Genomic DNA, 20,102 nt, shown 5'->3' with positions numbered 1-20,102 from the left:
CATGCATTGCCAAGTGAAGCAATTTAGTAATCTTTGTATCTTCTGTATATTCCTAATAGTTCCCTTTTCTTAAAGGACTTTTCCTTTTTTTTTTCTTTTTTTTTTAACCAGTACTAGTATAGTCCTAGTTAAATTAACTCTAGATTTTAGGACAGATCAAGACCAGGGTAATTTTCCTTTTGTATATTAGTGTGTCTGAGTGGGAGGAAGAGAGAGACAGGTCTGTCTTTTTTGGACTTGAGTGCTAAAATAAACAATAACAGATGCCTAAAGGCATATGCAATTGTACTTATATTCAAAGTACTTCATGAAGTGCTATTAGAGCACCGACTACATGAAAGGGGCTCTGCTGGAAGTTTCAGCAAGTCCACCTAAGATGTGGTACTGGTCTTTAAAGAGTTTATCCCATAATTAACCCAACTATATACCAGACCATGGCTTTGCTCTTTTTAGAGTTTTAATTTTAATTGTCATATCTACCTGAGTGAAAATGCCTCTCTCACTGTATATGTCTTTCAAAATATCTATTGCAGGAGCTAAATTGATTTCTCCCAACTTTCAGGTTATGAGCAGAAAGGTGGGGTAACCTGACTGAGGTGTTATAACCTCTGTGTTGAACTCTGATGTGTTATTTCCGACATTGTAAATACTACCATACATCTCTTGCAGTCAACTATTTTAGTCTTTGAACTAAAAAGACTTTAATTACTTAGTTAAAATTTCTTAAAGTAATCCAGGAATTTTAGGTTTCTAAGAAACCAAGAATGAGTTTGAGTTCTTATGTTAATGTTTTCTTGTGATATAATAAATATTTTGCTACTGTAAATCAGCAGGGGGAGCTCAACAAATGAACTTTAGTTTCTACTGAGGCCATTCCTAAAATTGTTTCTATTCATTCAGGAAATTAAGACAAATTCTGAAGATTTTATATGACAAAGATACTGTCATTCCTTAAGCACTTTGTTTGTTTTAGAAGGGAATGAGAGTATGTTCCATTGAAGAAATATTTTTGGGAACTCACCCTTTTTCTTTTCCCACATCTATCCTAAAATAAAATTTGGTTTTGAAGCTTAATATCAGTGCATTTTTTTTTCTCAGCTATACTGGCATTTTTATAGTACTCACATTTGGCAGCTCTGTATGAGAGCTAAAGCAAAAGTCAGGGCTTTGGGTCTTTTTACTGTAAGTAGAAGTATAGTAGATGATGCCCCAATCTGAAAGCCAAAAAGAAATACTGTTTTTAAAGCCAAAAAGAAATACTGTTTTTAAACACCCCCCAATAATTCTATCATAATCAAAGGCTATTTCCTATGGACTGTGAAATCTGAAAATATGTCATTATTGGGGTGTATGCCATGAAGGTTCCCTCCATTGATAAGGATGCACTGTTTATAGCCAATAGTTTCTGGTGATGAACAATAAGAACACTCACGGGATACTATTTTTGGGGAAGCCAAGTGTTTTTAGCAAGTGTTTGTTGAAATTATCCCTGGTGTCCCAAGTTAAAATGGGTGAAAACATGCTTTTCTGCTTAACATTTAGATTTTTAGCAGGGATTGGCTGTCCCATTTCATGATGCTTTAGCAGTTTGGGGCTGTTAGTCTTGTGGTAGATTTTTATATCCTTCAGAGTATGAAAGTATTTTTTTCCCCTTGATCATACTTTAGATACCTTTTTAGAGGTCTAACTTGTTATCTCAGCCACATTAACTGGTTGTGCTATTTAACTTCCTAAATACTGGTGTAAAATATTAAGCCAAGTCACTAAATTGATTCCAGGTAACAGTTAGCCCCAAAATAGGATGACTATAACTGAACATAATCATATAGCAATTAACTTTGAATATTGAAAAACCTAAGGGTAAATTTTATTTTAGGAAATACTATCATATAAAACTAAATTATTTTCGAATCTTGGGGTTTGTATTTTTTATTCTCTGGAATTGACTTTGACTATTTAAAATTCAAGTAAGAAATCTTAGATGTGGAGTCCAAAAACTTGAAAGATATTTGATTTCTAAAGTCTTTTGTTTGCTTTTTCTCAGACGTCTCCCTGCTGTAATATAGGATTCAGAAATACTTACCCTGACTATCTCACAAGGTGTGAATATCAAGTGAGAAATGAGGCAAAGCTTAATCAGAGCTTTTCATTCCATACCCAGCTTGCTTCTCCCTCACTCTTACTCATTGAGTAGAGGTGTCACCATCCAACTAATTATCCAAACCAGAACTCTGTACTTTTTCTAGATTGTTTTATTTCTTTAGCCCAGTCAAGACCAAAGGCCTTCCTCCTGACTCTTCGCCCACTGCTCTCTCTCCAAGTGTTAGACTCCCTCTGCAGTGTGGGCTACATACGTGACTTGGATTAATTGACTTAAATAGAACAGGAACTATCCTGACACTTCTTGATTCTTCTGTGCCTTTGAATTGAAGTGGGTCATAGGTTTAGGTGCATTTGTTGTTATTTTTATACTACTACTTCTTGATAAGATATGATAAGTTACTTGATATGAGCTCTAGGCAGTGCTGGGGGGAGCTAAACTCGGTTAAGAAATTACTTTCTTTTCTTTCTTTATTCCTTTTTTTTTTTTTTTTTTAAAGTCTAAAGCATTTTGTAAATATTTCAAGTTCTTTTCCATTTTTAGTTAGTTCTTCACTTCAGGGTTCTAGAAAGAGCCACAGAAGAGAAAGAGTGAGTTCTAAAATGTGGTAAGAAAAATGGTTGCTTTTGAGGATTTTCTAGTTCAATGAACAGCAGGAAGCACCAGCTTTCTCTTCTCACAAAATCTCCAGTCAAATGTTTAATCTCAAAAGACTCCAGCAGTTTATAGAAACATCCTAAAAGGTGTGCCAGCTTATTTGAACCAAAGATAATTCATGTATTTGATAGTCCCTCAGTCAGTTGTAAATACCTTAGTTAATCCTTCTTGTACAGTCCTTATAACAAATAGGGTGTTACCACAAAAAACAGAATCAGAAATAAGGAGGCTTAGAGTCAAGCTTACTTTGTGTCTGATTTGCAAGAACGCTTAGCGTTCTTCTCTGAGAACACATTTAAACCTCATTCTATTTTCATATTCACAACTCTAAGAAGGAAATACTAATGACTGACATCAGTACTTGCTCCCCTGCTTGCAGGAACAGATCTAATATAATACTATAAATACTTCAAGTACTCAAAAACTATGTCAGTGACTATTTGCTTTTATTATTTTTTTAAGAAACATTGTCTCAGTCGAATATGTAATAAGAATAGACATAGTACACATTTTTTGTTTTATGGAGCAAAGGTTTATGACACTTCAGAATGGGATTTCTAAAAGCATTTTTCTTAACTTCACCTTAATACATCTTTATGTATTTTTTATATACATCTTTATTTTGTTTCCCGGGTCCAGGAGACAACTATCCACAAGTTCAGTTCTCAGAAAGGACTGACACTTGTTGTATGTCATTTCTTATCCAAGAAAAGATAAGATTAAATTTAGGGTTACATAATATATATGAAAAGTATTTCATAAAATAAAGTAGATAAAACATAGATGGTGGTAACCACCTGCGCTCATGATCCAGTGTGTCCCAGCGACAGTTGTGACCCTACCTCTACCCCACTTGGACCTGACTCTGACTCCACTGGGTGTCCTGGTTGGCATTAAAGATAGGCATGAAGGACAGGTAGGGAAAAGGCTACTGGGCCATCTCTGAAGGGTTGAATAGGTTTGACTTTAGTGGAAGAGGTAAACCTGTGGAGAGGTTAGGGCAGTCCCTGCTGTTTTCAGGAAATGGACGTCCTTTTTCTTATGTGTTTCTGCCTGGTGTTACAGAAGACCGGAATGGGAACCACCTCAATGAAAGCATGCAAGGATTATATAGATAGGAAACCAGGAGACTAGAAGTACTGGGGGGCTTTTCTGGGGGGATAGGATGAGTGAAGGAGGGGTGAGAGGATAGCTTTCGAATTCCCTCCAGGTGAGGGATGGTGTTTTTGTGTATGGCCTTCTTCAATGATGAGCTAGAAAATTCAGGGTAGAGCCCTGATGAGAGGAAGCAGGAGAAGCTACTTTAGGTTGGCTTATGGAAGGAGAGGAAAAGTAGGCCTTTATCTGTCTTCCAAAAAAATCTTGGTCAGCTCATCTTAGTAGAGCAGAAGTAAGGGATTTAGAATAGAAATCTCTTCCTGATAATGAAATGAGCATTTGGTTGAAGTTTTCCTTAGGTAGTCTCCAGGAGGATGTTAGAGAGGTGCAACCACAAATAATCCCAAATAACAGTTAAGAATTCTGATCACTAATATCTGTGATTCATGGTGATCCTCCTCTTCCTCCTAGCACCATCTGTACCAGTAAACATTTATTGAGCACTCAGGGTATAGATAGTCCCTTTTAATGTTCATATCATTCATATCATAACAAAGTAGATAATAATAATATTATTTTTTATTTTACTATGTTAGTCACCATACAGTACATCGCTGAAGTACATAATACGATTATCCCTTTTGAGGATGTTGAGTTTTTTGAATTGACGATAAGCGATTCCCTGCATCACAGAGCTGGCACATGGATTTGGAAAGAAGTATCTGACTCTCAGGCACATGTACCACTCTCTCTTACTGCCAACTGGGCAAATCAGATGTTCCAGATGAATATGTCTTTCAATATTCCTAGATATAGTAACCCACACTTGAGAAAGCTCTGCTTTGGAAAGTAACTTTCTATTTCTCTTTTCTACAAGATAATTTTATCTCACTTTATTACATAAAGCACTCTGGTTCTAAAACATTCATTCTGCAACCTGGCAAGACAGAAATATGCCAGTTTTGCAAATGAGAACCTGAAGACCACAGGTCATGTACAACTTCTATCCATGGTCATAAACCTAGGAAGTAGCAGGGCCAGGACATAAATGGAGGTCTTGTGACCCAAGCTCAGGCTTGTCCCACTTGAGGTAAATCTTTCACCATGTCCTGCAATTAGCTACTGTATGACTGAGCTTATGCATTGTGACCATCCAGGAATTTTGACCTTTATACTTTCATAATTAAAGTTTACTACTCATCTTAATACTTTAGTAATTTTAAAATAATTTTATTATTTTAATAATAGAAAAAATTGTGACAATAAAAACAAACACAACTGGAAATAAGATCTATGAACGAATGTATCTCTCTTAACCTAAATCATTCTGTTGAATTATTGAATTATCTATTATAAAATATTTATCTTTCTGTCCCAGGATTTTTTGGCCTTAGCACTTTGACATTTGGGACTGTATAATTCTTTGTCATGGGATCTGTCCTAGGCATTGTTGAATGTTTAACAACATCTGTGGCCTCTACACACTAGATTCCAGTAGCACCTTCACCAACCCCCAGTTGTGACAACCAAAAATGTCTCCAGATGCTGCCACATGTCCCTGGGAGGGCAAAATCTCACCCAGTCAGAAACCACTGCTGTATCTCTATATTGCTTAACAAAACAAAACAAATTAATGTAGATTTGTTGTTTTTTATGTTATGGCACCATTACTTTGAAGGTAAATGAAACTCATCCAGAGGCCTCACCCCCAAAGGCTTTTCAGTGGAGTTAGTGGGATTGCGCTTAATTAACTAAAATGATTGAGACTTTCTCAATAGTGAGTACTTCTAAGGATGAGGGATGGTGGTGGTGCCTTGGAAACCAGAGGCTTCTTGCCAGTTCCACAAGAGAGTTTAGTGTGGAGGAAGAGCTTGTTGGAATGTTAGATAGAAGGATTTTGTAAAAACCTTATGCTTCCTGGGGAAGGTTTCAAATGCAGAATCCAGAAGACTTCCATTCATCTGCTTATGACCCTCATTTATCTGAAGCACCCACTAGGTTTCATCTGAAATTATTCTTATTGTATCCTAATCTTCACATTATCCTTAACTCCCACAGAACTTAGTTTCTTTTAATAAGTGTTTATGCAAAAAAAGAAGTGTTTATTGATATGCTGCTTTAATGTAGTCTTGTATTATTTAATACACTATATACACTAATTATACACACTACACACATACAATAAGCACATTAATATACACACTAATTCACACTAATACACCTCCACATATAATCTATATACTCTCCTTGATGGTAAAGGGTTTTTTTTTGTTAAACTCCCAACCATAGCCAGTGCAGTGCTATGATTATCACCATAAGAAATGTCACTGCAAGGAGGTCAAGGGTCTGTGTGTCACTTTTAGGGGTCATCTGCACGGAAGCACTTGGAGGAGCTGGAAATTCCTTCATACCCTCGGTTAGCCTTTTTTGTTTAGGAATTCTGTTTGCTTGCTCTTTTGATGAGCATCTTACTTTATATAGTTCAGGAAGTAATATCTCTTTTTATCCCCAATGAAGAGAAAAAAAACACAATAGGATTTAGGAAGGGAAATAAAAAGATTAAACATCATTTCTCACTTGCTATGATTTTAGGAACAAGGTGGCTCGTGAGATGGATCTTCAGCTGTGGGATGTGGGTTACTCTTTTTTTATTCATCCACCACTCCTGTCTGTCCAATTGCCAAGTCAACAACCTCTGAGTTTCAGGACCACTGGGGCAACTGAAGTTTTAAAACTTCAGACAGATGGCAAAAATAATTTTATTTGAGCATTGTATCTACTTTGGATTAAAAAGCTACTGGTCTCTAGCTCTTAGTATTCCTGAATTTTCTATCTTATTGGTATAGAAATAAAGCATGATATGATTCAGAGAGGGGGACATTTCCAAATTTAATGGAATACATTATATTAATCATGTTTATATTTATTGATATATTCATATGTAAATATGGCTAATGTAAATATGAATTATTTGTGCAGTTTATAAAAAGTTTTGCACCTTTCTTATATATAATCTCATTTAATCTTCACAACAACCATGTGAGCTATTTTATGGATGAAAAAATGGATACTTAAAGTGGGTATGCAAATCTTTCATGGACAAACAGTTGTAAAATGGTAGATCTAGATTTTGGTCCCAGATTTTCTGTTTGCAAATCCAGTGTTCTTTTAATGGTCTCTTGCCTGGAGCAGTAAAGACACAATCAGGCTTTAGCGACAGATGCATTGATTTAGTTTTATTACTTATGTCGACAAATACCCATTTTCACGTAGTTGTTTAATTAATCATTCAATCAAAAAACAACCTAGGGACTGCCTTGTGAAATCTTGTGGAAGAAACAAGGTGATTAGGACATGATCCCTTCCATCAGGTCAGTCACAGATTAGGTGCTAAGTCTTAGTCATGAATGGGTAGGTTGCCATGCATTACAAAGTAGGGTCGCCTAACCCAGACCAGGGGCTCACTGACCCCTTCTCAGAAGAAGTTCTATCTGAGTCGTGTAATGCAGGATGGGCATTGTATGAAAGGTAATGTATCAGGTGAAAGCTGTTCTATGTACGGAAGCAAGTGGGCACAGAAACCCTGGGGTGAGAAGGAATGTGGGCAGTTGGGGAACCATAATAGATTAGTATGACTGGATTTAGGATATGAGGGAGAAGTCTTCATCAAGTTCAGCTGGGCCTGATTATGAACTGCTCATCATTCTGAGGATTTTGGAGTTTGTGCTATAGTTAGGAATATTGAAAAAGTTGTGGGCAGTATACACAACGATCAGATTTCTACTTTAGAATGCTTTCTGTTGAAACAGCTGAAAAGCAGGGTTTGAAGGGAGACAAAATGGCAGCCATCAGGTTATGAGAATAAGCCACCTGGGAAATAGTGGGGCCTGCTCCCAAGGCTAGGAGGCAGAGGAAATTCAGGAGGCCAGAGACTTATATAGAAGATGAACTAGCTTCTTCAAGGGAGGGGGGCACTTTATCCACTGTGATTGGAGGAGAGGCAGGCAGTTGTGACATTCCTTCTGGAAGCCTTTTGCTGAGATGTTAAGGGGAAGATAAAGTGCAGAGAGCCTTCTTGTGAAATGGCCACCAAGGAGCAAGAGCGGTGAGGAGTCTGTTGAGCGATCACCAGTCTGGGAGGCAGAGGCAGCTCACCACCTGCTGGAAAGTGAATCACTTTGGCTGGGCAGCTGTCTATGGCTATTGAATGCATTTAAAAGACATGGGCAATTTTCTAAATGCTGGGGTGTGCCTGCTTTGGTGACTAAAATGAACACAAAATCTCTTTTGGAGTTCTTTGGCTGGGCACAGTCTATGGCTATTGAATGCATTTAAAAGACATGGGCAATTTTCTAAATGCTGGGGTGTGCCTGCTTTGGTGACTAAAATGAACACAAAATCTCTTTTGGAGTTCCTCCTATAGAATTCTTCTTTAGCAACTGCTATCATGAAATTGAAAGCTTTGAAGCAGAGAGAGTCCATTTCAAATCTCCAAGCCTCCACTTTCTTATCTATAAAATTATAAGAATTTGTCCAATCTAATTGGTGATGGTTAAAAGAGATCATCAAGACAAATCACGTAGCATAATAACTGGCAAATAATAAGCAACAGTCCCTACTACTACCACTATTAACAACAAAAACAACAACAAATGTCAGAGTATGAAGTACATTTTAGCAACCCCTGGGGTGCATCTTGAAGTTCTATGGGAACTGGAAATCACACAGTTCAGTCATTGTTTCTTCTAAATCCAGGTGAACATACAACACACAAAGAGCAAGAAGACCCTAGATTTTGTAATAAATGCATGTTTCTTTCAAATGCAAACTGAGGGGGATGTTGTCTGTGAGCTTCCTGTACTAGAAAAAGGACAAGCCATTTTTCCATGTGTGTTATCAATTTTTAGTACCACATATTGTGTATACAAATTGTTTTATAGTTGCTTAAATTTACTTCTGAACTTAGTTACAGAGCATTTTTCTACCTTTTTATTATTTACTAATTTTTAAAAAAGATTTTATTTATTAGAAAGAGAGAGCATATGTGCACACAATGGGGGAAGGGGAGGGGTAGAGGGAGAAGCAGATTCCTCACTGAGCAGAGAGCCAGACTTGGAGCTCAACCTCTCATCTTAGGACCCCAGGATCATGACTTGAGCCAAAGACAGATGCTTAACTGACTGAGACACTCAGGTGCCCCTATTTTTTCTAGTTCTAAGAGGGTTGTTTACCCTTGAGAAATGACTTTTTCTGTTAGACAGCATGGTCACCGGTAGAGCTGGGATTAAATGTGATCTCAGAGGTTCTTATGGTTCAACTACAGTTGCAGGGGCTAAGGCTATGAGAAAGATATAATGTCAGGTCTGGACCTCATCTGGCTGTCTGGGTCAGTGACCACCTCAAGCCATCACCTCACTTTTGATGCATTTTCTCATTCACACTTACCTCAGTTTAAACTTAAAGCATCATGTACAATAACATTGCCACCCTTGCCACTAAAATACTAAGCATGTCATACATAGAACAGGCTTTTTTTTTTTTTTTTTAAGATTTATTTATTTATTTGAAAGACAGAGAGAAAGAGCAGGGCGGGGGAGGGGCCGAGAAAGAGAGAGAGTCTTAAGCAGACTCCATGCTGAGTTTGGAAGCCGATGTGTTGCTCCCTCTCACTAGCTTGAGATCACATTCTGAGCTGAAATCACGAGTTGGACACTTAGCCAACTGAACCACCCAGGCACCCTAAGAACAGCCTTTTAAAAAAATCTTGGGGTGCCTAGGTGGCTCAGTGAGTTAAAGCCTTTGCCTTCAGCTCAGGTCATGATCCCAGGGTCCTGGGATGGAGCCCCACATCGGACTCTCTGCTCAGCAGGAAGTCTGCTTCTACCTCTCTGCCTGGCTCTCTGTCTACTTGTGATCTCTGTCAAATAAATAAAATCCTAAAAAAAATTCTTTTATTTCTCTTTTTGAAAAAGCTACAGATCTTCTAGGTATAAAAATGCCAATTCATAATTAAAGTTAATAATTGAAAAAAATTAAAAATCTCTCAATAGTTACAGAAAGTCCAGGTAAGAGGAATTCTCATAAACTGCTTTTCCTATAGCTTAACCCATGGATCCGGGTTCGGTTTGTACGAATTCCCAGCTAATGAATTTTCTTTTTTTCTCTCCCCCTTTTTTTTGCCAGTAGTGAGATACTATGTTGATGTCCATACTGGGCAACTGAAGCAAGCAGAAACAGAGTCTGAAGTTTCCCTGTGTCTCTGTGGAGAGAGGGGAGACTCCGGTCTTAGACTGCTGGACAAATCTAATATGCCAGTAAAATTTCAAAGAGGACAGGTGAGTCCACACAGATAAATTTCCCATGTGTTTAGCAATCTCCCTGAAGGTGGATACTTTTAATTGAAAACGGAAAGGTGCTTGACACCCTTCAAGTTTTCATTCTAGAACATGCTTAACACAACGTTTCCTGACTTCCTAATATCCTTTGTTTTAGAATTTCTTGAAAGAAAAATGGGATGCACTAGATTAAGAGTGAATAATAGAACAAAGAAAATTACATTAAAATTTCGTGATACTATAAGAAAAAAACGAGATGATATTAGGGAAAATATATATAAACATGCCCTGTTAGAACTGAAAAGTACAAAGTATTATTCTAAAAGGTCAGGTCATAGAAGGGCCATTATAGTACATTTCACATAGGAACACAATAGACTTTCTTTAAAACATCTTGAATGGAATCAACTAAATTATTTTCACACCTTAAGCCCTTCACTATTCCCTTTTGTCTATGTATATATATAACCCTGAGTCTTCCTATATGTTACATGTTTGAGGAGTGGCAGTGAAATGTGTAAATACATGATCAACCAAGTTAATTTTTAATGTTATTTTGTTATGTATAGAAAGAAAGCCCTATTTAGGGTCTGTAACTAAAAATAAGGATTATGTAACCCTAGCATATATTTTTCAGAAAGAAAGCTCTCAAACCAGTTTGAGAGTGCTACTTCTCAAGCTTTTTTTTTTTAGTTCGTGAATTATTTTGAAACAGATCTTAAAGATCACCTAAGCTTGTCTTGTCACTGAAAGTTACATAGATGCTTTCAACAGAGTGAAGAAAGCTGAATCTGCTTTGGATGAGGGAATAAGAAAAACTGTGCCTAATTTTTGCCATCACACATGAATTAATTTTGAGTAGAACAAAGTTTTAGATGTCATGATCTTATTACAATTATTATACTGAGTGATCAGTGATGTTCTCCCCAAGGAATCCTCCTAGCTTTCCTTTAGTCTCAGATTTTTTCACCTTGCCATTTTGCTATATATATGATGATGGGAGCGTCATCTCTCCTGCTTGTCTGCTAGTTGGTCTATTAGTGTGAAGCATCATGTGAGGTTGCATGTTAAGATTTCACAAGTCATTTTCACTGTTAATCTTTAGTTCATTACTGTATATAACATTTACCAGAGAATGGAGAAGGGGCATTATAGATGAAATTAAAATTGGGCAGGAGATATAATTGTAATCAATGTATAGATAAGTAAAAACATGGGTTTAGTGGTATGTTTTGAAGTTCAGAATCAGAGATATAAAAGTATTTTTCTTCCTTGGCTCATTTCACATTTTTCTATTTTTCCCTCAATGCATGGAATGTAATGGGAATGCCAAATGATTTCAAGAGTTTTACAGTTGAGAAACTGTGACAACAACCTTTTAGTTTATTACCAGAATAATTTCACACCAGCCACAGCTCACATCCTTAGCCACTGATTGGGCTGGTTATTGTCATATTCCTCTACAGTGTCCAGTTTTGTCATCAAAATGGTGTAATAGACCATTTAATATGTAATAGACTATGTAATAGACCCAATTTAATTCTATCTTCAAAACTAAAGTTACTTGAAGAAACAAGAAGTAAACAGGAAGTTGATTTAGACAATCTTTCTGGAAGTTGAAGTATCATAGTTTGGATTTGCTTCAAAGCAGACAATTAGACAAAGACTGGGTTATAGTAATTTATTTGGGAGGTGATCCCAGTAACTATCTTTGGAGTGAAGGAGTTGGGAAAATGAGGCAGGAAAGGGAGAAAAGCCATATAGGGACATTAAAGAGCTGGAACTCCTTCTTGCTGGGAACCTTGAGAAACCCTGCAGAACATCCCTCAAAACTCTCCCACAAGAGGGAAGCCCTCAGGCAAAGAGTAAGTGTAACCTAGAGGGTTGAGAAAGAAAGCTGTCAGCATGCCTAAATTGTCTACCAAAGCAGCAGGAGAACTCAGAAAGGGACCTGGAAGACAGGGGCTGGGACATCAAGCACATCTGCAACAACTGGTGATGTATATTGTGAAATTGTGCATTGTAGAGGCACACTGGGAATTCAGGCACACCCGAGAACATGTACAATCTTCATCTTGTTTGCAGAAATACCATTGGACTAGTAATGTTTTGAGTTTAGCTTAAAAATTTACATGAACAACAGGGAATCAAGAGTTAACATCCAGGTAGTACATCTTCATATACAGAATTGAAATTTAACCTGGTAATGGTGTAGGCAGCTGTTAAGACAATGTCTCCCATATACACTAGGTTTGCATTTTAACCACAAAGTAGGGTAATGGTAGCTAATAATCAACAGTCATTTCTGGGAACATTGCAGACTTAATTAAATTCATGACCCTTTCCTTAGGTAACTTTAGGAAGTTATTCTCAACAACAATCTATGGGGAAGTGATGTGTGAAGGAATTCCTTTTATTCCAACCAGGATAGCATTTACTTTAGATTCTACATCTCTCTAGAAATGTTGGTGACTTTTTGGCGTGACAAAGCAACTCTATTTAGGAATGAAGATTCCAGGATGCTCTTTTACAACAAACCCAAGAATGTGCTTTACATATTATTTACAGAGAGAAGTATAGGGGAGGGTTTGTTGAAGCACAGAGGAAAGGAAGAAAGGAGGGAAGGAGAAAGAGAAGAAAGGAAAAAAGAGGGAAGGGAAGAGGAAGGAAAAGTTTGTCCCTATGTGCCTCAAAGTATCCATGGAAACTAAATATTTTGCATATTAGGGCTCATGGTTTTCAACCTGTCCACCTACTAAACTTTGTCACAGGAGCAGGAATCTGCATAAGAGAAAAGCCACAAACCAGAAGCCTTTGTATTAGGGTTTATTTTTTCCACTGGATACTGTTATAAATGGAGAAAATAAAACTGCAAGAGAAAAAAAGCACAGAAATGTATTTTGAATAGGTAAAAGTAATTTGCTTATTTTTCTTTCTTTCCTTCTTATTCCTTTTGATGTTAATGGTAGTAACATTATTTCTTTTAAAGTATTGGGCTGCTTTTGGCAGTCTTGGGGTATTATTATTGCCTGCATTTGTCATGTGCTGTACTCCTATTATTTCTGTGGGGTTTGTCTCCTGCACCAGACTGATACATTTCAAGTGGAAACAGTGTCACTTGGAAAACTGCAGAAGGTGCTGTTGCACTGCGAGGCCAGTGAGGAATCCCAGTATTGGTACTGTGAGAAGGTTGTGGTCAGAGAACCTGGGACTGCATCGGAGTCTGTCTTCACCTGTGAAAGGTAGTGCTGGCCCCTGCAGTACTTCAGAGTGTGTTGCAACATGGATAATGCTGTGTGTGTGTGTGAGTGTGTGTGTGTTTTAGATACATGTGTTTTTTTTTTTTTTGTCATTTACTAAGTATTCCACATCAGCTCCACTCATTGATTGTTTGAATAAATAATCTATTGCTAAGTATTGTAAAGAAAATTTATAATTTCATATTATTTTAATGTGCTATATATCACAATAGGATCAGGTTTTATTTTTTTTTTTAGATTTTATTTATTTATTTGACAGAGAGAGATCAGAAGTAGGCAGAGAGACAAACAGAGAGAGAGGGGGAAGCAGCCTCCCTGCTGAGCAGAAAGCCCAATGTGGGGCTTGATTCCAGACCCTGAGATCATGACCTGAGCCGAAGACAGAGGTTAACCCACTGAGCCACCCAGGTGCCCCTAGGATCAGATGTTTAATACTGGATAGTTTTACATCAGTCATGGGAGTATTTGTTTAAATATTGGTTTCTTTACATTACTTGAAATTATAGTTAAAATTATAATACTTATAGTTATAACAATTTTATAAGGGAATTAAACAAGAAGAATTTTAGCAAGAAATCTCAGAATAGAACTAAAGAAAGACAAAGGTTAAAATCTAGATAACTTGGACTTTCCCTTGAGCTCCATAACGAACAACAATGTATAAAATTTAAGGTATACAAAGTGTTATTTTGATACACTCATATCTTATGATATGATTACCTTCATAGCAACATTTATACTATATAATTATAGTACAATATGGTCTATATTCATTACACTCTGCATTAGATCTCTATAGTCTATTTACTACACCTTGCAGGTGTGTACTCTTAAACACCATCAGTCTTATCCTCCCATTCCCCATCCTTTGGGAATCATTTCCGACTTGGCCCTATTGCCTCCAGGTTTAAGCCTTGCTCTCCAGAAACTTGCTGAGACTCCTCTCAGGAAGGTCCCAGCTTCAGCCAGCTTGGCAGTGATGCTTATCGATGCTTGGTTCTCACCCCAGGGAAAAGGATAGGGTCCAGATCCAAGAATAGGATTGAATTAGAACAGGGTTCCACACAAAAACGCGACCTATTGTGGACATGGAGTAGGAAACTTGGGGCTCTATTTTGAAATTTTGAATCCTCAATGTTGGGGCCCTTCAGCCTTCTTTCCAAACAGATAATCAACAGGAAATGAGGCACCTCCCCCAAACAAACAAACAAACAAACAAAAAAACAAAACACCAAAAAAAAAAAAAAACCCCACACAAAAAAAACCAAAAATGGCACTGGAAAATGCAGTCATATAGGTTTGGAGACGTCAAAGCAATTACAAACTTTAATTACTAAACAAAAAGTAGAGTTTTGAACATAATGAATCAATTCAACTAAAAATCCTAAAGGCATGGCACTAAAAACTACTACCGGTCAGAGATAACTGGGCTGTGACAGTGACTAGAAGTAGTGGCAACAGCAGTGGGCTCTTCCCTCTTTTCTACATTGTTAGCCCTTAAATTGAGTCAATTCCTTTACAGAGCACCTGTTTAACTCATCCCTTCTTTCCTGTTCTCACCTCCTTATTCCAGTTCTGTTCTCGACTAGATTACTGTGGTCGTCTCTGGACTGTCTCGATTCCTCCTTTTCACTCCTTCTGTGCTCACTACTTTCTAAATAATTTGACTCTGTGCTAAGAGGGCCAGTTTCTAGCTAATCGACCTCTTGACATTTGTAAACATCATTATGGTTTTACCTAATCTTTTCTTTCATTCTTCTTTTACTCTTTTTAAAGAATAAATTCTTTAGTAGTATTTTGTTGTATAGTTTTGTCCTAAATATTTTCAAGAAAAACATGTGGGGAAAATAGTGCCTTGTTCCTAAGGCAGTATTTTAATTGCATCATTTCCCTGTTCAAAAAATCTTCATTAATCTCTATTGCACACCATAAACCAAAAATAATCTATGATCTTTCCATTGAAGTCCTTGACTCCATTACCCCCTTCCAATTTGTTTTTTAATTGTCCTCTCACAAGGTCTTAGTGAAATTAGACCATCTATTATTGCCAGAACAAGTTCTGTTCCATTTGCTTCTGTCTGTTGGAGTGTGCTAATCGTCAATCAAGAATGCCCTTCCTTACTCTACTGTTTTTTCTTTAAGTTCTCATTCAAATTCTGCTGCTAGCATGACTTAACTGGCCCAACTGGAAATACTTTTCCTTCTCCCAGTGCTTTCTCTGAACTGAGTATAACACAGAACCCCCATTAGCTAAGGGACAAGTCCTGCTAAAGAGGACTGGGCTTCCCCTCCCCGCCTCTCCCACCCACAGCACAGTTTGGGGCTGAGGGGAGGAGCTAAGAAGTGATTCATCAAGGGTTTTCTTCATAAGTTCTTAGGTTCTGATATTTTTTGTCACATTAATACGGCTGATTTTTTTAAAATGTGAAATCTTCTCGGGATTCTTTAGCTTTATTCATTACCCTGTTCACGCCGACATGTACCTACCATAACATTGGTGCTGCCCAACCCCCACTCACCATTACCCCCACTGCCTCCACCACCACTCCCTGCACTACCTTTGTTCATGTCCGCACTAAGCCAATGTGCCTTGTCTGGAAAGAAGAAACATTAAGTGATGGCTTACTTTAGTTTCAATAGACTGAGAGTGAAACATTTTAATTACAAAATGCATTTAAGTGACCAGAAGTAATATAACAGATATGCAGTGTCCTAAACATAGCAAATGTTAATATTTGATGATCTGCATGTAGTAATAGGTCCTGAAGAAATGGGAAGCAATGCTCATTCACACAATACCCTGATGAGGAAAATAAGTTGCAAAAATTATTCCTTCCTATCCGTGGCATTAAGAGATGAGGCAGATCCTGCCTTCATAATCTTAAAGAAGCAGAAGAGTAGTGGCCCCAGGAATAGAACTCGGGCACAGCAGGTTCCTCTCTACAACAGAAGACCACTCAGAAGCTGTCTGTGGTTGCTTCTGTGCTATCAGCGCCTTCTCTCTGCATGTGAAAGGTCAAGGACAACTTATTGTAAGTAAGGCAGGTGTTGAGTCTGGATGGCCACTCTGCTAGGAAAGGAGAACCATGCTGCCCACAGGAGCCCAACGGACCTCCTTCTGTACTGCCTATCCTCTTCTCAGACCTGACGGGGAGCTGGCCAAGGTGGGGTGCTGGGTGCATTCATGACAGCTAATGAGTTCTGGGGTGTAGGCAGCAGAAATCCTCAAGTATATACATCACAGGGGAAAAGAAAAGAAAACCTCAGTATGCTCCTTGATGCTTCCTTAAGGGGCAGGAATTTACAGCGCAGCTGAATTAGGACAGAGAGAAAGACCACCAAGTGTTCATTCCTTTTATAAGTTAAGCGGGAAAAAGTGAAATATAAAGCACCGCTACAGGAAGAGGATGCTTTTGTGCATCACAGATGCTTCCCATGAGGATTCGCATCGCCTTTTCTTTTTTTCTTTTCTCCTCTTCAATTCAACACCCACATCCTTATGGTTTTATTTTATTTCTATACCTGAAGATTTTATTTTTCTGCTCTTTGTACGTTTAATATAGATGGAATACACACCACTGAATTTCTACCATTTATACATAAAGTTTGGCTACTCGAGGTTTGGAGCAAACAAAATTTGTCCTTAAAGCAGGCAAGCATTCCACTATGAATTGAAGTAAATATTCTTTTTACTGTTTGCATTAGCTTCCTACAACTGCCATAACAAATCACCATGAGCTTGGTGGCTTAAAACAAGAGAAATTTATTCTCTCCTAGTTCTGGAGGCCAGAAGTCTGAAATTTGGTATCAGCAAGGTCGTGCTCCCTCTCAAGTCTCTGGGGGAACGATGTTGCCCTGTCTCGTCTAGCACGTCTGGTGGTTGGATGGTTGCCTGCAGTCTTTAGTGTGCTTCAGGGTGCAACTGCATCACTCCAGAGTCTGCCTCTGCTGTCCCGTGGCTGTGCTTTTCCTTCATTCATGTGTCTGTGTCTCTTCTTATATCAACACTAGTCTTTAGACTAGGCTCACCCCACTTGACACCTGCAAAGAGCCTCTTTTCTAAAGAAGCTCACATTCTGAGATTCTGTGTGAACATGAATGTTGGGGGGATACTGTTTAACTCAGTACACTATTTGAGGGGATCTCTCAAGGTACTGCAAGGTTTATTGGCATTAAATTAGAGATTTCTAGACTTTTCTGTATGTTACCAAACTTGTGCATGTTGTGTACACGTGTGTGTATATTTGTGTGTAGACTTTTAATAAGGAAATCACTGAGCACCTACCTTTTAAAGGACACAATGTCATTTACGAATATATTTGTTAACCCACCTGACCCAGGAGGGTCTAGATTCACAGATAGTTAATGGCAAAGTTCCTCAGTCTGAGGACAAGGAGGACCAAGAACCTCTCAATGTTACCTTCCATTATTCCTGACTGGTTTGGGAAATGAAATTGGCATTAGCCTGTGGGAGCAGCTTATTTGAAATAAAGATCCACCTAAAGGCACTTCTAAAAAGAAGGTGATTTATGGATGAGAAATTGAAAAGTTAAATACAAATAAATGATATTTTAAAAAACTATCTAACTTGACTTGTCAAGGCAGAACAGCATGACCTGTTTTGTCCTCTCTAAACCAAATTGTGGTTAGATAGGTAGAGCGACCCTGAGGCATATTATCCTACAGAAGAAGGACAAGATGCTACACAGTGTTCCTCAGAGCTGATATTGCAACTAATACTTTTAAACTATTCCAGCCTCATTTCTATTCAATATACTTTAGTTTTTTTTTTTTTTTTTTTTTTTGAGAAAGGTTGAGATGATTTCTTCTGTAAAAGTGGAAGAACAAAGACTTTTAAAAGTCTCCACTTTGGATAGAATAGACTATCAGCAAATCCTAGGTACTTTTTATACGTGGAATGCTACCTCCAGGGGAGGTCCATGTGATGAGGGAGCACGGGGCTGGCTGAAGACAAAGCAAAAGCTGGCGCCTTGTACCCCCCCCCCATCTGCTCCCCCTCAGCCCTATGTGTAGCATCCCTCAGGCAGCCCTGACTGCCATGAACAATAAGCAAATAGTTAACTTACAGAGCTCACAATCCTGCTAGACAGGAGTCTCCCTTGGCTTACAAATGTCCTAAATCTCACTAACAAAGACGATTGATAGCAGGATTGTGACATCCCACCAAAAAGTCTCCCAACTATCTTAATGTTAATGGCTGGTCTAAGGACAACATTGATCCAGCCACAAGGGTAAGGCCTCTGGTAGGCCTCGGACATCCTGGCCCCTTGTAGGCCCTCTTTAGCATATGTAAACTCCGTTGAAACCTCCCTTTCCCTCACCTTCCCCCAACCACAAGGTACACAACCTGCCATCCCTCACAACCCAGGGCAGCAGCTCTTCCTGCCCACGGGTCCTGTCCCCGTGCTTTAATAAACCACCATTTTGCACCAAAGATGTCTCAAGAATTCTTTCTTGGTCATCGGCTTCGGAACTCAGCCCACCGAACCTTACCTAGGTTCTAGAACTTCATCACATGCTCACCATTTCATAATCCTCAACATGCTCCTAATTGTTGAAAAGAGGGTCTGATGCTCCATTAAAATGAGTGTGAGCTCCATAGGCACATGAGGCAGGCGTCTGAGCAGAGCAGGTAAGAGACCTTCCTCACACCCTTGAGATAGCACCGTTGGCAGCTGAAGCCAGCCTTACACAGCCTGAGGTAAACTTTGCTCTTCTCTGCTCCAGGTCAGCCCTCAGTGCTCCTTTCCACTGGTGCTCGCCTCTTGGGAGTTCGCCCAACTCCGGATCCTCTCCCAGTGCCAGAAGTTTGGCTTTCACTCTGCTGACTGGTGAATTAACAAGAGGCTGTGTCCCCTCTGCTAGGGAGGTGTTCCTAAACCTTCAGGCTGGGCCAACAGTTCCTTCCTCTGCTTTACCAAAGCACATAATGTTAACTCAGCTCTTATTACCTGTTACTGTGTTTATGTATGTCTTTCTGACTTTTCCCAGGTCTCACAAGATGTTCCTCAAGGTCAGGTTGATGTGTCATATTTCTACTTTTACCCTCTACCCACCGTGTATCCCAGAATACAATAGCTTAAAATTACATGTGTATTCAGCTGAACCGAAGGGTATATATTAATGAAGACACCATAAGCACTAAGGGAGATCACATTAAATGAAGGATTTGGAATCAGAACATGGAATCTAAAAGGTTTAAAGATGTCTTAGTCTCACTAAGAAATATATAAACAAAATTACCACTTAATATTAATTTGAAGCATTTGAAGTATTGGGGTGCCTGGGTGGCTCAGTGGGTTAAGCGTCTGCCTTCATTTCAGGTCATGGTCTCAGAGTCCTGGGATCGAGCCCTGCATTGGGCTCTAGCCCTGCATTGGGCTCTCTGCTCAGTAGGGAGCCTGCTTCCCCCTCTCTCTCTGCCTGCCTCTCTGCCTACTTGTGATTTCTGTGTATCAAAGAAATAAATAAAATCTTAAAAAATATTAATTTGAAGTATTAATACAATAAAAAGAGCTCATTCTTAGAATGAGGACAGGTTGAAAAGAAAGTCCAATATTCCAGTGGTTTTTATACCAATAAATGGTTTATTTGCCTCAGGATATCTCAGTATTGAAAAACTGAAGTTAC

At 38.5% G+C, this 20,102-nt stretch overlaps 1 protein-coding gene across 11 annotated transcripts in view; it reads left to right on the top strand.

The window, feature by feature from the left end:
* Positions 1-20,102, top strand: part of RP1 (RP1 axonemal microtubule associated) — a 357,833-nt gene that overhangs the window by 239,381 nt on the left and 98,350 nt on the right. For 10 of the 11 annotated variants that reach the window (XR_014308427.1, XR_014308428.1, XR_014308429.1 and 7 more), the window contains exons 18-19: positions 10,040-10,191; positions 13,279-13,433. Coding sequence is in view for 8 of the 11 variants with exons in the window: in XM_082719229.1 (XP_082575355.1) it covers positions 10,040-10,191; positions 13,279-13,433 (307 nt within the window). In the remaining 3 variants the exon portion in view is untranslated. Of the gene's footprint in view, positions 1-10,039; positions 10,192-13,278; positions 13,434-20,102 lie in introns of those variants that run through there. The other variant, XM_082719225.1, reaches the window with a different exon arrangement.

Source organism: Mustela nivalis, assembly GCF_964662115.1.
Source record: "Mustela nivalis genome assembly, chromosome: 2".
Taxonomy (NCBI): Eukaryota; Metazoa; Chordata; class Mammalia; order Carnivora; family Mustelidae; genus Mustela; species Mustela nivalis.
This window is presented reverse-complemented; position numbering and strand designations above follow the sequence as displayed.